Source organism: Neofelis nebulosa, chromosome 9 (assembly GCF_028018385.1).
Source record: "Neofelis nebulosa isolate mNeoNeb1 chromosome 9, mNeoNeb1.pri, whole genome shotgun sequence".
Lineage (NCBI taxonomy): Eukaryota > Metazoa > Chordata > Mammalia > Carnivora > Felidae > Neofelis > Neofelis nebulosa.
This window is the reverse complement of record NC_080790.1, coordinates 140,150,231-140,166,283: the sequence shown is the minus strand read 5'-3', so window position 1 is coordinate 140,166,283 and position 16,053 is coordinate 140,150,231. Positions and strand designations below refer to the sequence as shown.

At 67.5% G+C, this 16,053-nt stretch overlaps 3 protein-coding genes across 5 annotated transcripts in view; 1 reads left to right on the top strand and 2 right to left on the bottom strand.

Annotated features, from left to right (window-relative positions):
• The window catches only part of MTG2 (mitochondrial ribosome associated GTPase 2), a 243,062-nt gene that overhangs the window by 83,467 nt on the left and 143,542 nt on the right, over positions 1-16,053 (bottom strand). The gene's annotated exons all lie outside the window — the stretch shown is intronic.
• On the bottom strand, positions 2,025-3,344 carry LOC131486374 (uncharacterized). Its single transcript, XM_058686419.1, has one exon. The coding sequence runs from the start codon at positions 3,342-3,344 to the stop codon at positions 2,025-2,027; it is 1,320 nt and encodes a 439-aa protein (XP_058542402.1).
• The window catches only part of LAMA5 (laminin subunit alpha 5), a 51,332-nt gene continuing 46,118 nt past the window's right edge, over positions 10,840-16,053 (top strand). The window contains 2 exon segments of the mRNA XM_058686136.1: positions 10,840-11,397; positions 15,674-15,826. Coding sequence (XP_058542119.1) covers positions 11,101-11,397; positions 15,674-15,826 — 450 coding nt within the window. The 5' untranslated portion in view covers positions 10,840-11,100.

Genomic DNA, 16,053 nt, shown 5'->3' with positions numbered 1-16,053 from the left:
GGGCTGGGGCCACGGGGCCTTGCCAGGACTCAGGTTTGCCGTCGCTGGAGAGCAGTGGGCCACACCGTCTGCCGTGAGCAAACCTCCCGGGTGGGGAATGAGTCCCTTGCAGACAGGGTCAGGACTTACCAGCGTGGTGTGGTCAGCGGGGCCTGAGCCTCAACAGGCAGGGTCACACATGTCCTCTCCAATTGTTGGTGCCCCCGTCTGTAAAATGGGCTTTTGTGGGCATCAGATCAGATGACGCATGTTAGACACTTGCCCGGCACCAGGCACGAGGGCACCAGACAGCAGCTGCCTAATGGCCCACTGGGTGCTGGGCGCAGGGTGGCTTGGTGCTGCTGAGGGGCTGGCCCGACAACGAGGCAGGAAAACACAATCGGCCCCATTTACACAGGAGTCCGGTGGGGCGGGGGACGCCTCTGACCTCAGGGCGCACCGCGAGCCCAGGACAGAGCTAGGAGGGTGGGCTGCGGGAGACCTGGGCCCCGAGGGAGGGGTGGCTCTCAGCTCCCAGCCTTCGCCCCCCTCACTGCCACTCGCAGGTTCCGAGAGGGGGCCCAGACCGCTTTCGAGGAGACTGGACTCCCAGTGGACCGCGCCCCCCCCCCCCCCCCCCCCCCCCCCCGCCCTGCAGCGGCCTGACGGGAGCCCCGCACGTCTCCCTGTGTTTACATTCCCCCGGAGGAGCAGGACACATGTTTGTAAATGTCTGCTGGAGGCAGACAGGCCTGGAGCTGAGCCCAGCCACCTTCATTTCACCCCTGGGGCAGAGGACAACCCCAGAGGATCCTGGAGGGGCTCTCAGCAGCCCACCCCTCTCTGCCAGGCCAGACCCGAGCCGGAGGCTTCGGACACTGGCTGGGTGCGCACCTCCAAGCCTCCCCACCTACTGGGCATCCTGGAGGGCCCCCTGAATGAGATCAGGGTGACAGTGGAGGGACGTGGTTGGGGGTCAGCTGTATTTGAAACACTGGTGACCCTAGGGCAGCCCCGGGTCAGGCCACCTATAGGATGTGCAGGGGTGAGGCCCAGGGCCTCTGGGGCGCGAGCCCACAGGCCCCCTGCACGGTGACCAGGGCCTGCACAGGGGACAGGGCAGGAGGGGCTGTGACTCAGCATCTCTGCAGACGGGACCCAGTGGCATCACACACTCAGGCTGAGTCAGTCCACTGTTTGGGGTTGGTGTCTCTGGTTCACCGCGGCCCTAAACACGGGCCCGCGTGTCACCGGAAGCACGGGACCGGCAGGCCACGCGGTGGTGGGTCCGCAGGCACCCTGACGCATCCCTGCCCCCACCATCTCTGCTGGAGGCCCGATGGGCGCTGTTCCCGCGTATGCTGTGCCTTCATGGCCCCCACTTGGCATCCACGCTCCTCTTGATGCCTGGGAAAGGCCAGCCGTCAAGCCATGCCTCTCCCAGTCCCTGCACAGCCCCTGCAAAGAAGCCATCTCCCAGGAATCATCCGTGGCGTAGCAGCGCTGAGACTCTGCGCCTCTCTGGGCTGACGCGTGCGCCACAGCACGTGGAGCCACTAGCCATGGTCCCCCACTCGCCATGCGCGGACATCGGGACTGTTGTGCACAGCGCGGCCCTCGATGTTTGTGGACAGGAGCTGTGTAGACACGTGCCTGAATCTCTCCTGGTACGTCTGCGCAACGGAAGGCCCGGGTCACCGGCGGCTGCACTGCCACCGTCTGGTGTCTCCGTTCCGCGTGGTGGCCGTAGAGCAGGGACTGCCGGAGACGTGCGGCAGGTCAGGTGCTGAGCCCTGACCCCCTTGGCCTGCCTGCTGCGGGGCCTCCAGGCCAGAGTGAAGGCTGTGGCCACAGGGTCACCTGCTCAGCACGGGACTCCAGACACAAGATAAATAACAAAATGACGAAATGAAACAAATAAATTTTTTTTAAAGAGTTGAGTGAACAAAGGAAAAATGTGCAACAGAAAGGGGCGGGTCCTGGGGCCGTGGTCTGCAGGTGGTGAGAGCGGGTGGGGAGAGGCGCTCCTGGCCGCAGGAACTCCGTCACAGCGGCTGAGGTGCTGGGGGCCATGTGGGGTGGCTTGAGGTGGGGCCGTGGTACAGGGCCATGGTGCAGAGCGCGGTGCAGGGGCTGTGGTGCAGGGCTGTGGTGCAGGGGCGTGGTGCAGAGGTCATGGTGCAGGGGTGTGGTTCAGGGGCATGGTGCAGGGGCATGGTGCAGGGGTGTGGTGCAGGGGTGTGGTGCAGGGTGTGGTGCAGGGGTGTGGTGCAGGGGCCGTGGTACAGGGGTGTGGTACAGGGGTGTGGTGCAGGGGCCGTGGTGCAGGGGTGTGGTACAGGGGTGTGGTGCAGGGGCGTGGTGCAAGGTGTGGTGCAGGGGTGTGGTACAGGGGTGTGGTGCAGGGGCCGTGGTGCAGGGGTGTGGTACAGGGGTGTGGTGCAGGGGCGTGGTGCAAGGTGTGGTGCAGGGGTGTGGCGCAGGGGCGTGGTGCAGGGACCATGGTGCAGGGGTGTGGTGCAGGGGCCATGGTGCAGGGGTGTGGTGCAGGGCGTGGTGCAGGGGTGTGGTGCAGGGGTGTGGTGCAGGGTGTGGTGCAGGGGCCATGGTGCAGGGGTGTGGTGCAGGGGTGTGGTGCAGGGGTGTGGTACAGGGTGTGGTGCAGGGGCATGGGGCAGGGGCGTGGTGCAGGGGTGTGGTACAGGGGCCATGGGGCAGGGGCGTGGTGCAGGGGTGTGGTACAGAGGCCATGGTGCAGGGGTGTGGTGCAGGGGTGTGGTACAGGGTGTGGTGCAGGGGCATGGGGCAGGGGCGTGGTGCAGGGGTGTGGTGCAGGGGCCGTGGTGCAGGGGTGTGGTGCAGGGGCCGTGGTGCAGGGACCATGGTGCAGGGGTGTGGTGCAGGGGCCGTGGTGCAGGGGTGTGGTGCAGGGGTGCGGTGCAGGAACGTGGTGCAGGGACCATGGTGCAGGGGTGTGGTGCAGGGGTGTGGTGCAGGGGCCGTGGTGCAGGGGTGTGGTGCAGGGGTGTGGTGCAGGAGCATGGTGCAGGGACCATGGTGCAGGGGTGCGGTGCAGGAACGTGGTGCAGGGACCATGGTGCAGGGGTGTGGTGCAGGGGCCGTGGTGCAGGGACCATGGTGCAGGGGTGTGGTGCAGGGGCCGTGGTGCAGGGGTGTGGTGCAGGGGTGCGGTGCAGGAACGTGGTGCAGGGACCATGGTGCAGGGGTGTGGTGCAGGGGCCGTGGTGCAGGGGTGTGGTGCAGGGGTGCGGTGCAGGAGCGTGGTGCAGGGACCATGGTGCAGGGGTGCGGTGCAGGGGCTGTGGTGCAGGGGCGTGGTGAAGGGGCTGTGGTGCAGGGATCATAGTGCAGGGGTGTGGTGCAGGGGCTGTGGTGCAGGGGCCGTGGTGCAGGGGTGTGGTGCAGGGGCCGTGGTGCAGGGACCATAGTGCAGGGGTGTGGTGAAGGGGCCGGCTCCAGCCTTGAGGGCTGATGGCTTCCCAACAGGGGCCACAGGGCTGCTGGCCTCCGAAAAGCCACCTGAGCTGACAGGCCCAGAGTCCTCTCGGCGGAGGCGGGCAGAGAAGGGACCCCGTTTCTCAGTGGGGGCCACAGGGCAGGTGGGCCTGAGCCCCCGGACAGCGCCCAGGCCAGGGCTCCCCGGTGTCTGCGAGGCACCAGGACAGATGGGCACGTACCGCCCAAGGCCTCCCACCGCTGCACCGACCCCGGCCAGCCCGTGGCCCTGCCGCTGCGACCCCTTCAGAGCACCTCCCAGACGGACGGCTGTCGACACCGCGGGTGTGCGCCTCTCCGGCCCTTCCTGGCTCCTTTCCTCCCCAAGCCTCGGTTTCCCTTCTGGGAAACGGAACGGTGATTCCCAGCGGCCACCCCAGAGCCTGCCGGCGAGGTGCAGGCACATGGCGGACCCAGGGGCCCCGTCATCATTCTCAGGAAACGCACCCAAGTAAGTGACTTGGGGGAGGCCTACAGGTGCCGTGGCTCCGGGTCCCTGCCTCGGTCAGCTTACCCAGACAGCAGGGGAGGGGCCAAGAGTCCCGGTCTCCATAGCCAGCCCGGAAAATGGCTGCCGCCAAACCCCGGGAGTGGGTGCCGTTACCACCGGTCCCCCTCTACCCTCGGCCCAGGGCCTCCCTGGGGGTCTGCCCCGTGGGCCGGCAGGTGGCCTGCGGGTGGGAGATGACGAGGCGGAAATCGCCCCTACTTGTTGCGTCCTGGGGCCGCGTGGGGGCGTGGGGTCTGTCAGCTCAGGGTCCCAGGGGAGCCGTGACCTTGGCAGCCAGCTGCTGGGACCCTGTGACTAGAGCTGTGCAGGCAGGCAGGAGTGGCCCTGTCACCACCACTGCTGTCCCTTGTTAGAAATGAGCCCTCTCCAGGGGCGCCTGGGTGGCGCAGTCGGTTAAGCGTCCGACTTCAGCCAGGTCACGATCTCGCGGTCCGTGAGTTCGAGCCCCGCGTCAGGCTCTGGGCTGATGGCTCGGAGCCTGGAGCCTGTTTCCGATTCTGTGTCTCCCTCTCTCTCTGCCCCTCCCCCGTTCATGCAGTGTCTCTCTCTGTCCCAAAAATAAATAAAAAACGTTGAAAAAAAAAAAAATTTAAAAAAGAAATGAGCCCTCTCCAAAGGCTTCAGGAGACCCCAGCACTCTGAGACCAGACATGGGGGTGGGGGTGCCCAGGGCTGCCCGAGTGGCTGAGTTTGGCCGATCTAGGGCATCGGGCGGGGAGGAGAGAGAGACAGAGACAGATAGTGACAGAGGAAGGGACAGAGACACAGAGAGCGCAGCCACAGCCTGGGAAGGAGAAGCCTGGACAGGGAGAGGGAGAAAAGACAGAGGAGCGGGCCCTGATGAGGAAAAGGATGGAGGGTGAGGGAGGTGAGGCCTGGCTCCGGGGGGGCCCCCCGCTGCTCTGAGAGGGGCCGGGGCCAGGCTGCCCCGGAGGAGAGGGCTTGGGGGGGGGGGGGGCATGTGCCTGGCTGGTCGAGGCCTGGAGCAGGGCTGCTGGTCCCAGGCCAGTCCCTCCAAGGGAGAGGGCCCCACCTGTCGGGGGCTGCTGTGGTTTCTGCCCCAGGAGGGGTGCAGACCCAGCGGGGTTCAGGGGACCCTGCTTCCTGCCTGTGACCAGACGCCATGGGGAGCTGCAGGTGCGCCCCTCTATCTCTGGGCCCCCGACCAGATGTCGCAAAGTTGGGAAGGCATCCGGGCGAATCTGGCTCCCTTCGAAGGCTCGCGGGCCCAGGAGGCTGGGGTCTGGGGGCTGCTGGAGGCGCTCCCAGCCGTTGGCTCACGGCAGCCCTGGCCCTGCCCTTCCCAGGGGATCAGATTCCTCCTGGGCTGAGGACTCCTGGCCATATAAGGCCGTCTGCGGGCACCTCCTGGAGAAGCGGCAGAGCCCTCACCCTCGCCTGCCCCCCACGGGAACCAGAGCTTGGCCAGGCCCCCAAGGATGGAGGGGGGGAAGGAGCTGGCCGGAGCCCGGTCCTGCGAGGGAGGAGGGCAGGGGCAGGCCCCGTCCTGGGCTGGGGCTCGGGGCCCCCGGGCACCACCCTTCCCTCCGTGCCCCTCACCTGTTGCCCCGGGGCTGCCCAGTCTGCGCTGTGAAGGAGGGAGGTGGTGCGGATGGGGCGGCGGAGCACTGGGGCCAAAGGTCAGATAGGATAAAAACGGCCCCACGGAAGTGTTGGCGCCCTGGATGCCCGATGTGGCCGCTGCGGTGGTGTGTGCTCCCCACGGCCTGGACCCCAACCTCACACCCCAGCAAGGTGCTAGGAGGTGCCCTGATGGGGGCCCCCCCGGAGAAAGCTGCACGGGGCTGGGGTGCCAAGAGCAACCTCATCACCGGCCCAGGCTCTTCCTTCGCCTGCCAGACAGTGATGCTGGGGCTCAGCCCTGTGCTTCCCTTCCCCCGAGGCTGGGGCCTGGAGCTTGTTGTAGAAGCTCGTTCTGCAGGCCAAGGGGGGTCCTCAAGTGGAGGGGTGTCTTGCCAAGATGCAGACTCCTGGCCCATCGCGGGTGCCACCCTCCCCTACTAGCCCTGGCTTCCAGCTCACAGACCCCGGGCCTCGAGGGGGTGCAGGACGGGGGGCAGGAGTGCGGTCACTGGAGCCATGAGGGGTTCTTCCCAGGAGCCTGAGCCTTCCTCTGGGAGCCGCAGCCTGGCCGCCTCAGGGGAGGCAAACCCGAGAGGGCAGTTCATGCCGTGGCCGCTCTCTGGCACCTGCCCTCTGCCAGGCCTGGAGATACGGCTGGACTGACAGGCAGGACACAGCTGCGATTTAATTTAATAAAATGAACGAGTCCAAGAAATGAGACGGGGCCAACGCCCACTGGCTCTCCGGGGTGGTGCCTGGAGGGGCCAGACCCGAGGCCAGACAAAGGGGTGGGGGGGGGGTTCTGTGGTGTCCCAGGTGGAGGTAACGAGGCCAAAGTCCCACGAGAGGGGCGAGGACCAAGGACGGCTGGACGGAGGGGCGTAGCCGGGAGGCTCCTGGCTCCACAGGGCCCGGTGGGCTGCGGTGAGGGGGGGGACGGGTACAGCGCAGGGCCAGCCCAGGACCCAGCACCCAGCACCCAGCGGCCAGCAGGCGCCTGGAGCCTATAGCCATCATCACAAGAGTTCCAACCCACGAAAAGCAGCCTCTGACAACGCTGACCTTTCTGGTTCCTTCCAGCTCTCGGTGCATTTCACAAAACCAGGCAGCTCCGCGTCGTTGTGGGAAGGGCTCTCCCACACCCACCCAGAGTCACTAAGGCTGCAGGAGGGGGACGTCCAGGCTAGACCCCGGACTCTGACCCCCTGGTCCAGGACTCTCTGTACACTGAATGTATATCATTCTGCGGAGAGCCACGAAGTCCCTGATTTGAGCAGCCCCGGTCAGCAAGCTTTTTATAGGGCAGCCTGCCTGTCCAGGGCACCAGCTGGGGAGAAGGCAAGCCTAATTGGGGACGCTCCTGGGAGAGCCCGGGATCGGGGGGACTGGCCGGCCCTGGTCTCCTGGCCCCTGGGCGCACCCTAGCCTGTCTGTGCCCCCTCCGGGGCACCTCTCACCTCCCACCATGAGGACGCCTGCAGGTCAGGCCTGCAGTGGGCAGTGTGAGGGGCATGGCCTGAGGGCTGGGCACACAGCAGGCAGAGAGGGACCCCTCCTGGAGCTCTGGGGTCAGAAGGCTCCCAGAGTAGGGGCCTTGGCCGGGCAGCCCAGGGCGATCGATCCCAGAACCACATGTCCTCAAAGCCAGGGAGAGCAAAGCAATGGCCAGCTGGGGCCACAGGCTGGGAGGACAAGGTACCACTCCTTCTGGAACAACCAGAGGCGTGCCCCGGGCCCTCCTCCCACCAGGAATGCCAGGGCTCTCACCTGGCTCTGTCCTTCGGGGAGGGCTTGGACCCAGGCGGTAGCCCAGGAGGTAAGCGGTGCCCCTAGCCAAGGGGAGGGGCTCAGCTGCGGCTCTGGCCCCCTCTCCAGCCCCCCGGGTCCTGGCCCCCACGCCTCCAGGCCTGTCCTCTGCCCACTGGCCTTCAACGCCCCAAGCTCTGGGCCCGCTGCCACTGTGGCAGCCAAAGGCCACGGGAAGGCTCTGGGCTGAGCGATGGCCAAGAGGGCACCAGGAACTCTCCCAGTCCTGCTGGGTCTACAACCCTCTGCCGAGGCCTTCTCCCAGCTGGGAGTCCTCAGAATGCCCATCTGGTCTGCGTCCCTCCTCCCATTCGACTGGGTTCGACCAGGGCCGACGGTGGCCATTCAGCTCGGTGCCCGCGCCCAGCCTCTCTGCCCGAGGACGGGGTGCACGTTCTCACCAGCTGGGCTCCCTGGAAGGGCCTCAGAGCAGGCCTCCCAAGGCAGTGCTCCGCGACATTCCCAACCACAGCGCCGGCCGCTCCAGGAGCCCTCTTCCTGCTGAGACAAACTCTCCCAGTTTTGGCCGCCTGGCCGCCTCCTCCTCACACAGCGAGGCGGGGACACCCCTCGGTGCAGCTTCTTCCAAGGGTGCAGGGCCCAGTGGGTACGGGCGGGGGGGGGTGGTCCAGCACCGCCGTCTGTTAGTGATTGTGGCCACGATGATGCGGCCTGCATGAGGAGCCAGTGGGCACCCGGGGCCCCTGCTTCCCAGAGAGGCTTCCCGAGTTTACTAGGCTCAGGTTGAGTCAGGTGTGCCCGGCCTGCCCCTCCCCTCCCCCACAGCTGCTCTGCGGATGGGGCTGAGCAGGGGGCTCTGTGTGGGGGAGGGGCTCTGGTGGGGCAGTTTGGCCCAGGGAGGAGGAGTCTGCAGGGGCCAGACATACCCGCCCCCCAGGGCCCAGTTACCGCACAGTTGGGGGCTGGGTGGGGAGGGCTCTGGTTTGGGACCTCCCATCCGGTGGTGGCCAGAATCTCGCAGGAGGAGGAAGACAGGCTGCGTCCGTCCTTGCCCCTCCAGCCTGAAGCGCACCCTGGGATGCCCACCCTGGACTGAGTGACACAATGCTAGGGCAGTGGGACAAGGGGGCACTTCATTAGGGACTAGTGCCCAAAAGGTGCCCAGTAAACGGGGGGCAGAAAATGAATGACCAAATCCCTCCTCCTTGCTAACTTGCCCTCCTGGCTGACCCCCGGACCTTTTGGGCTCAGTTTCCCCACTCGTAAGTAGGAAAAGTGGCTGGCTGGCCTGCGAGTCAGAGAAAGACGGGAGACATGGGTGGGCCACCTGGGGGTGACTTGCCAGAAGCAGGACATGGGTATCAGAGGTAGAGGCGGGTAGAGGTGGGCAGAGCTGGACCTCCCCTCCCCTGCCCTGCCCACCTCCCCCCAGAGGTGCCCTGGAAGAAGCCAGTGTGTAGCCTGGCGGGGGTGACACCTCCATCCTCCGTGCTGCTCCCCTCCCTGGGCACACCAGCTGGCACACGGTGGGGGCAGAGGGTGGGCACCTCCCCCAGCCCCTTTCACCACATTCTCCTCCGCCCACGTCACCCCCGACCCTCCCAGGCACCAGATGCTCCCAGGGCAGCTGTCTGCCGGGAAGCGGCTAGCCCTGGGTTAACCCTCCCTGCGCTGGGTGCCTTGGCTGACTCAGCACATTCTCTGGCAGCCACCCTCCGGGCTGCTCGATGCCCTCGGACTGGGAGGCCCGGCCGCGAGGCTCAGACGGCTCCCACTCACCACCTCTGCCCACCGGCCCCTCCAGCGACGTTGGGAAGCTGACCTGGGGTGGGGGTGGGTTCCCAGCCTCCCGCGCCCAGACCACCAGGACCCCCAGCTATCAAGGGGGTGCCACGGGCCAGGGCGCGGTGCAGTGAGGTCCGCAATGGGGGGTGGACCCGGGGTGGGGGCAGCTGAAATTGCCCATCTGGGAACTCTGCTACTGCCCGGGGGTGGCTTTCTGTCCTTCACAACGGACCAGAAATTAGCTGGTGAGCTGGCCTGCCTGCTTGGGGACCCCAGAAATCTCCGCATCCCCCCCCCCCCCCCCCCCCCCCCGCCCACCCGGCCACCCTCTGGGCCGGCTCCTCCCCCACTCAGAATTTCTCCTACAAAGGTACCCGCCTCTTTCTACCCTCCCCCAGGTGGAAGGACAAAACTATGGCGGACTGAGGGGGCGGAGGAGGCTCATCCCCCTTGCCTGTTTCCCAACTTGGAAGACAAGGGGCCTCCCAGCTCCCTAGGGATACAGGGTCTGCGGGAGGCCGGGGACAGCTAGAAAGATGTGGATAGTGCGACCTTCCGGAACAGCTGTGGCTGCAGGACCCCACGAGGACCGGCTGCCCGCCACCGAGGACCGTCCAGGGGGTCCCACGCGGGACATACGCCCAGCTGGCGTGGCTCAGAGAATGGGGGGAGCTGCCAGCTCAGCAGCTGCGCAACACCCCCTCCCCAATCCCCCAGGCTCCCCACGAGGCCGATTTGGGCCAGGAGCCCGAGGGGAGGAGACCCAGTGGCCACAGCCACCCAAACCCAGAAACAGCTGGGACCGAAACGGAGTTCTGGCCTCTAGACCCCGTCTCATTTCCCAGGCATCTTTCAGAGAGCGAGCGCTTGCCCAGCGCGAGGGAGTGGCCCCGAGCAGAAGATGGCGGACGCCACCGGCACCTCCCGGGCACAAGGGTGGGCTCGCAGCCCGCCCGGGGGCCCCACAGGTGCTCAATACATGTCCTTTGCAGCCAATCTTCGCCGCACCCTCAGGGCTCTGAGCACCCTCCCTTTACCACAGGGGCCCACAGTGGGCACCTGTGCCCTGTGCCTCTTGGTCCATTTCCCTATTCCAGAATATCTCGAAGCCAAGCCTGGTGCAGGTGGGAGCTAGCCAGGTTGAATCTGACCTGGCCGCCCCAGGGGCGCCTGGGGTCTCCGGTCCGGGTCTTCCTATCCCTCTCTGCAGTTGGGATTTCCTTAGGGCCCCCACTCGTGGCCAGTCATGGCCGGTAAGAGCGCACTTTCTCCACCTGCAGAATGATGCAGACACGGGGGGCAGTAGGAGAGAAAAGCCAAAGCTCCAGCGACAGAGGGTGAGGTTGCAAGGGGTCTCCGGAGGTCACCGCATCCAGTCCCCGGGGGGAAACCAAGAGTCCGGGCTCCGGCGGGGCAGTCGCTCTGGACGGTGTGCCGGTTCTGGGGTGGGGGGCGTGGACGGGCTGGGCCGCTGTTGGGACAGACCGCGAGGGCTGGCTGCTGGGCGAGCGCGCCTGCCTCTCCGGCGCAGCGCCTGCCCCCGGGCCGCCGGGGGCGCTCGGCCGCCAAGAGGTGCCCAAAGTTAGGGAAACCAAGAGCGGAGCCGCCGGGCTGGGAGGAGCGGGCCGGGCGCCGCGGCCGAGGGGGCGCCGCTCGGGACCGGGAGCCAGGCCCCGGGGCGGGTGTGTGTGTGTGGGGGGGGGGGGGGGCCGCGGTCGGGCCGCGTCCCCACGGCCTGGCCCCGGGCCAGCAGGTGCCCCTTCCGGGAGGCCGGCCGGGCCGGGGTCCGAAGGGTTAAGGCCACCGGCCGCCCCTCCCCCGCCCCTTCCCCGGGGCGCGGGACGCGGGCGCCCGGGCGGGCCGGGGCGGGGCCTGACGTCCGCGGGCGGGGCGAGCCGCCGGCCGCCGCCGCACTCCCGCCGGGCTCCCGCGGCGCCGTGGTCCCCCGGAGCTGGAAGATGGCGAGGCCGGACGCGCGGCTCTGCGCGGGGTGCGCACGGGGGCCCCGGAGCCCCGTGCCGCTGCTCCTGGCCGGGCTGGCGCTGCTGGGCGCAGCGCGGGCGCGGGAGGCGGCGGGCGGCGGCTTCAGCCTGCACCCGCCCTACTTCAACCTGGCCGAGGGCGCCCGCATCACCGCGTCGGCCACCTGCGGCGAGGAGGCCCCAGCGCGCGGCGCCCCGCGCCCCACCGAGGACCTCTACTGCAAGCTGGTGGGCGGCCCCGTGGCCGGCGGAGACCCCAACCAGACCATCCAGGTGCGCGCGGACCGGGACTGGGTCGCCGCCGGGCGGGGCGGGGTGGCGGGGGCCCGGGCGCCGGGGGCGGACTTGGCGGGGAGCGCCCAGGTGCGGACCGAAGCCCGCACGTCTAGTAGGGACGCCCTGGTTCCGTATTTCGGGAAACGGAAGGGACCCCAGCTCGGCCATTCGGGCCCGGCCAGAGAAGTGTGCGTCCTCCTCCGTCAAGGCGGGACGCAGCGTGCCCGGGGCGGGCCGTGGCAGGGCGGGAGGGGGCCCGGTTCCCCGGTCCCCGGTGTCCCCAAGTCCCGGGATCCCGGCGAGGGCGGGACTTGGCCTCCACAGCGGCTGCCTGTGGGGAGGGGGTGGGCCCGCTCTGCCTCCCCCCGGGACAGGCTGGAACCTGCTGGGTGGGGGTGGGGCTGGGGTGCGGGCTGAGGCCGGGTGTTCCTAGAGTTTGGGGCCAGACCCAGGAGGCCGTCACTGCGGATAGCAGAGGGTTGAAGTTCTCTCTGGAGGTCTAGGGACTTGGTGGGACCCTGGGGGCGGGGGGCGGGCAAGCAAACAATGGTATTTGGAGCCGAGCATGGAAAATGCAGACTCAATCGGGGGCAGCGTCCCTGCCCCGCAGGTGCTGAGTCTGTGGGCTTCCGTCTCCCTGGGGAGACGTGGTCTCAACCCTGAAGACCCCCTGGAGGCATGCCCACCCCGCCACAAGTGTGTAGGTGGAGAATGGGCCAAGCGGTACCACCTGACCAGGGAAGCAGGGCCGTTGAGACGCTCTGGACTTCAGCTGAGGGCTGGGGGCCTGGGTTACCCTTGCGGGGGCAGGGGCGGGTAGGGTCTGCTCCGGGGGCCCCTTGACACCCCTGCTGAACCTTAGGGAGAGTGGGGGCCCGGGGCTGGTGTAACCTGAGTCCGTCGGTCCTGGTAGGAGAGGTTGGGGGAGGGGAGGAGGGCAGTTGGAGAGTGGATTAGCTGGGGTGGGTGATGAATGGAGGAGCCTCAGCTGGGCCCCCTGCACTTCCTGCCTGCCCACTGCCCTTGGCCCAGGGGAGGGAGGGGCTGAGAGGGGGCTCTGGTGCCACAGAGCCTTCCTGGGACAGAAGCGTCACCTCCCTTGGGCTCCTGGGCTCACCTTGTGCTCTCCTCTGAGCCCAGCACAGCTGATGTAAGAGATGTCAAGCCCACATTTCAGGTAGGGAAACTGAGGCCTGGAAAACCTGCTGGAAGCCCCACAGCCAGGCCAGGATCGGGCTGGGGTGGGCAGTGGAAACCTGGGGGCGCTGCAGCGCCCCCACCCCCCCACCCCTGCCACATCCGGTTGATGTCAAAGAGGCTGGTCTCAGGGAGCTTGTATGTGGGTCTCCAGAGCTGCCCCAGAGTGCCTGGCTGAGCCCTTGCTGCTGTCCCTCTAGAGCATCTGCCTGCCCCCTTACAACTCCTCACTGCGCACCTGGAGGGGGGGGGGGGAATGGCAGAGCAGCAGCTGCCAGACCCCTGAAGGGAGGGGCCTTTATTGCTTAAAGGAGGAGCTTGGGGGCCCCTGGTCAAAGCCTCTTTCTTCTGCTTCTCTTAACTGTGCAGTTTCTCTCCCTGGGCCTCAGGCTTCTCATCTGCAAAATGGGCACAGCACGAGAGCCTCCTTCACCTGAGTCTGTGAGCTTAGCCTGAGGACCCTGGGAAGCCATCAGTTATAGTGACTTCTGACAAACGTGGTGTCACACAGGAGGGAGCAGGCCCTGAGTGAGCCCCCACAGCGCATGGTCGGGCGAGAAAGAGGAGGAAGCTTCCCTTTGAACGACCGTAGCACTTGCTGGTTAGCGTCCCGGTTCTGAGGCTGCCAGGTGCACTGGGAAGATCACTTGGCCTGGCAGACACAGGCTGAACAACCGTGTGGCCTTGGACCAGTCCCTGGCCCGGCCGGCCTCTGTCCTCTCCTCTAAGGGCAGAGGGCCTGCTCACCGCCCTGGCCTTCAAACGGGCTGGTGCTAGGGCCTCGCCCACAGGCCCCAACTGGAGCCGAGGGCCTGGGGTAGGACGTGTCAGGGTGGTGACCCCCACCTTCTGTCCATCCTGAGAGCTCAGTCTTGTGCCAGCATGGGCGCTGGGTCACGGAGGATGTGAGGCCCAAGGATGGGGGCTGGCTGGCAGCCCCCAGGGCCCCTGGTGGGGGCGTCCCATCTGGGGCCCGGGGTGGGGGCTGCTGTCCGGGCAGGACGGGCACTGGAGCGGGCAGAGGGCAACTTGGCATTCAGGCCCTTGTGGCCTCAGGTGGGCATTGCAGGGATTCCGGGCTGGCCCTGGGCCCCGCAGGGGAAGTCGGGGGCTCAGCTGCCGGCGCGGTGACTCACGGGGAGGGGCGTGTTACTCCTGTTTCCTCACTGTGTTCCCGGCAGGACCCTCTGTGGGAGGGAGCCTGGTTTCCCCAGCGCTGCCCACTGTGAGCCAGAGCCGGGCTGGCAGGCCGGCCGGGAGAGGCGCCCGCCGTAGCCTCTTGTAGGGACTAGAGAGTCAGCTCTCCTTGACCCTCTGGGTGGGCCTGAGCAGAAACTTTCCTGACCTGCCTTGACCCTTGACCCAGCTTCCACATGGTGCTCCCAGGCTTGGTTGGGGGCGGGGGGGTCTAACCACAGGCAGCCTTCTCTGGGAGGCCCACCGACCCACCAGGTGGCCCTGCCCGCCTCCCTGGCTTCGGGTGTGGGGTCACCACGTGAGCTTGGCCGTGGAGCCACCCACAGACATGACACCCACCGTTCTGGGTGGCCGCTGCTCCAGCCCCTAGGTGTGGCCGCTCTGGGCGGCGGGCTCAGGGGCGCAGTCAAGAGCTGGGCGGTGGTCCCGCCACCACTGAGCTCCGGGCCCCTGAGCAGGGGACAGTGACCAGAGAATCACTAGTAGCCAGAGAATTTCAGGCCCTGTGATAGGACGAAGAGGCGGGTGATGTCCGGGGCTCGGCTGGTTGGCTGCCTGGGTGGTCTAGAGCTTTGGGGCCCTGCAGAGGGGGCGACATCTGAGCTGAGACAGGACAGGAGATGAGGGTCCAGAGCCCACAGCTGGGAACAGGTCTGAGACAGGGTGACCCGGAGCACCTGGCACCGGGGGTCCTGGAGGCTGCTGGGTAGAAGGCTGGGTGCCCAGGCTCCGTTGCATTCTGGTCTCACTGTCCCGGGCCCGGGGCAGACGGATCCAGGAGAGGCAGGGGCCCGCCTTGAATTTGTGGAGGCTTGGGGGCTCTCTTGGCTGCCAGGCCTGGGAGTGGGGGAGCAGGGGATCTCCCACGCTCCTACCTCCAACTCCTAGGACGAGGTCTGGCCCCCGGGGAGGTTGGGAGGGGTGGGGCAGCCACATTTCCCAGACACAGCCTCTGGGGCCTTGGTCAATGCCAAGTCCCAGAGGGCGGCCTTTGTGTGCGGAGGGATAGCAGGTCTGGTTTCCTCTGGGGTGGGGGTTGGGTCTCCACTCGGCCTGAGGCCAGTGCCTAGCTGCCCCCACCCCCCCCCCCCCGCCGTGCCCCCAGGCTCCCAGCACCTGCTCCTCCCTGACAGGGACGTCTCTGTCCCCCCCAGAGGATAGGCCCCCGGCAGGTGGCTGGACCGTGGCAGCAGCAGCTGCTGGGCCCCACGTGGGATCCGTTAATTGTGCTGTGGCCGAGGCAGGTGCTAGTGTGATCCCCACTCTCCGGATGGGGACACTGAGGCTCACGGTGCCGTGACCTGGCTTCGTCCCAGGGGCTCAGCGGCGGCAGAGCCTGGAGGTCTAGGCCTCTCCTGCCGGCTGCCCACACGCCTCCACTCTGGGCCTCTCCCCACAGGCCGCCGGAATGGCTTAATTCCGTCTCTCTGGAGACCCTACTCCAGGCTCTGGGTGAGAGCCCGACTTGGGGGGAGCTGCTGACGGAACTGGGGAGGCAGCCTGGCTCTAGCCGTCCTGGCCACCTGGACCCCTGCCTCCCTGCTTGGGGGGGAGGTAGTGGTGACATCCCCCGCCCGGCCTTCTTTCCCCTCAGCTCTGGCCGCGTCCTCCTTTTTCCCGTTTCTCCTTGCTTCTTCCCGGCCGGGGCCTGGAGCGCACACTCCACTCGCCTCCTCAGGGAGGCCCACGCTGGTTTTCCCACCTTAGGAGGGTGCCGCTCTCCCGTCTCCTCCGGGAGGGGTGTGACCGTGTCTCGACGAGCCAGGTGCCCTGAGTCCAGCCCATCGCAGGCACTCCGTGTGTGTTTGCCGGGCGGACGAGGGTTGGCAGGTTGGCGGGCGGCAGGGAGACGGGCCATCTGAGCACCCCGTCCCCGCAGGGCCAGTACTGCGACATCTGCACCGCCGCACACGGCAACAGGGCACACCCCGTGAGCAACGCCATCGACGGCACGGAGCGCTGGTGGCAGAGTCCGCCGCTGTCCCGGGGACTGCACTACAATGAGGTCAACGTCACCCTGGACCTGGGCCAGGTAGGGCCCCTCTTTTGCCCCCGCACCCCCCACCGCTGCAGCTGTGGCTGGAGAACTCACCGTGGGGCCCCGGGAGAGCCCTGGGGACTGGGGGGTGGGGGGTGGGGGCTGGGCACAGGTGGCTGCCGGCTGCAGGCCCCTTGCCTCAGGCCCCTTGCCTCCGGGCGACGGAGGCGTGGGGGTGGGGGCCTTCTGTGTGTTTGTCAACATCCCTGCTGCACTCAGGG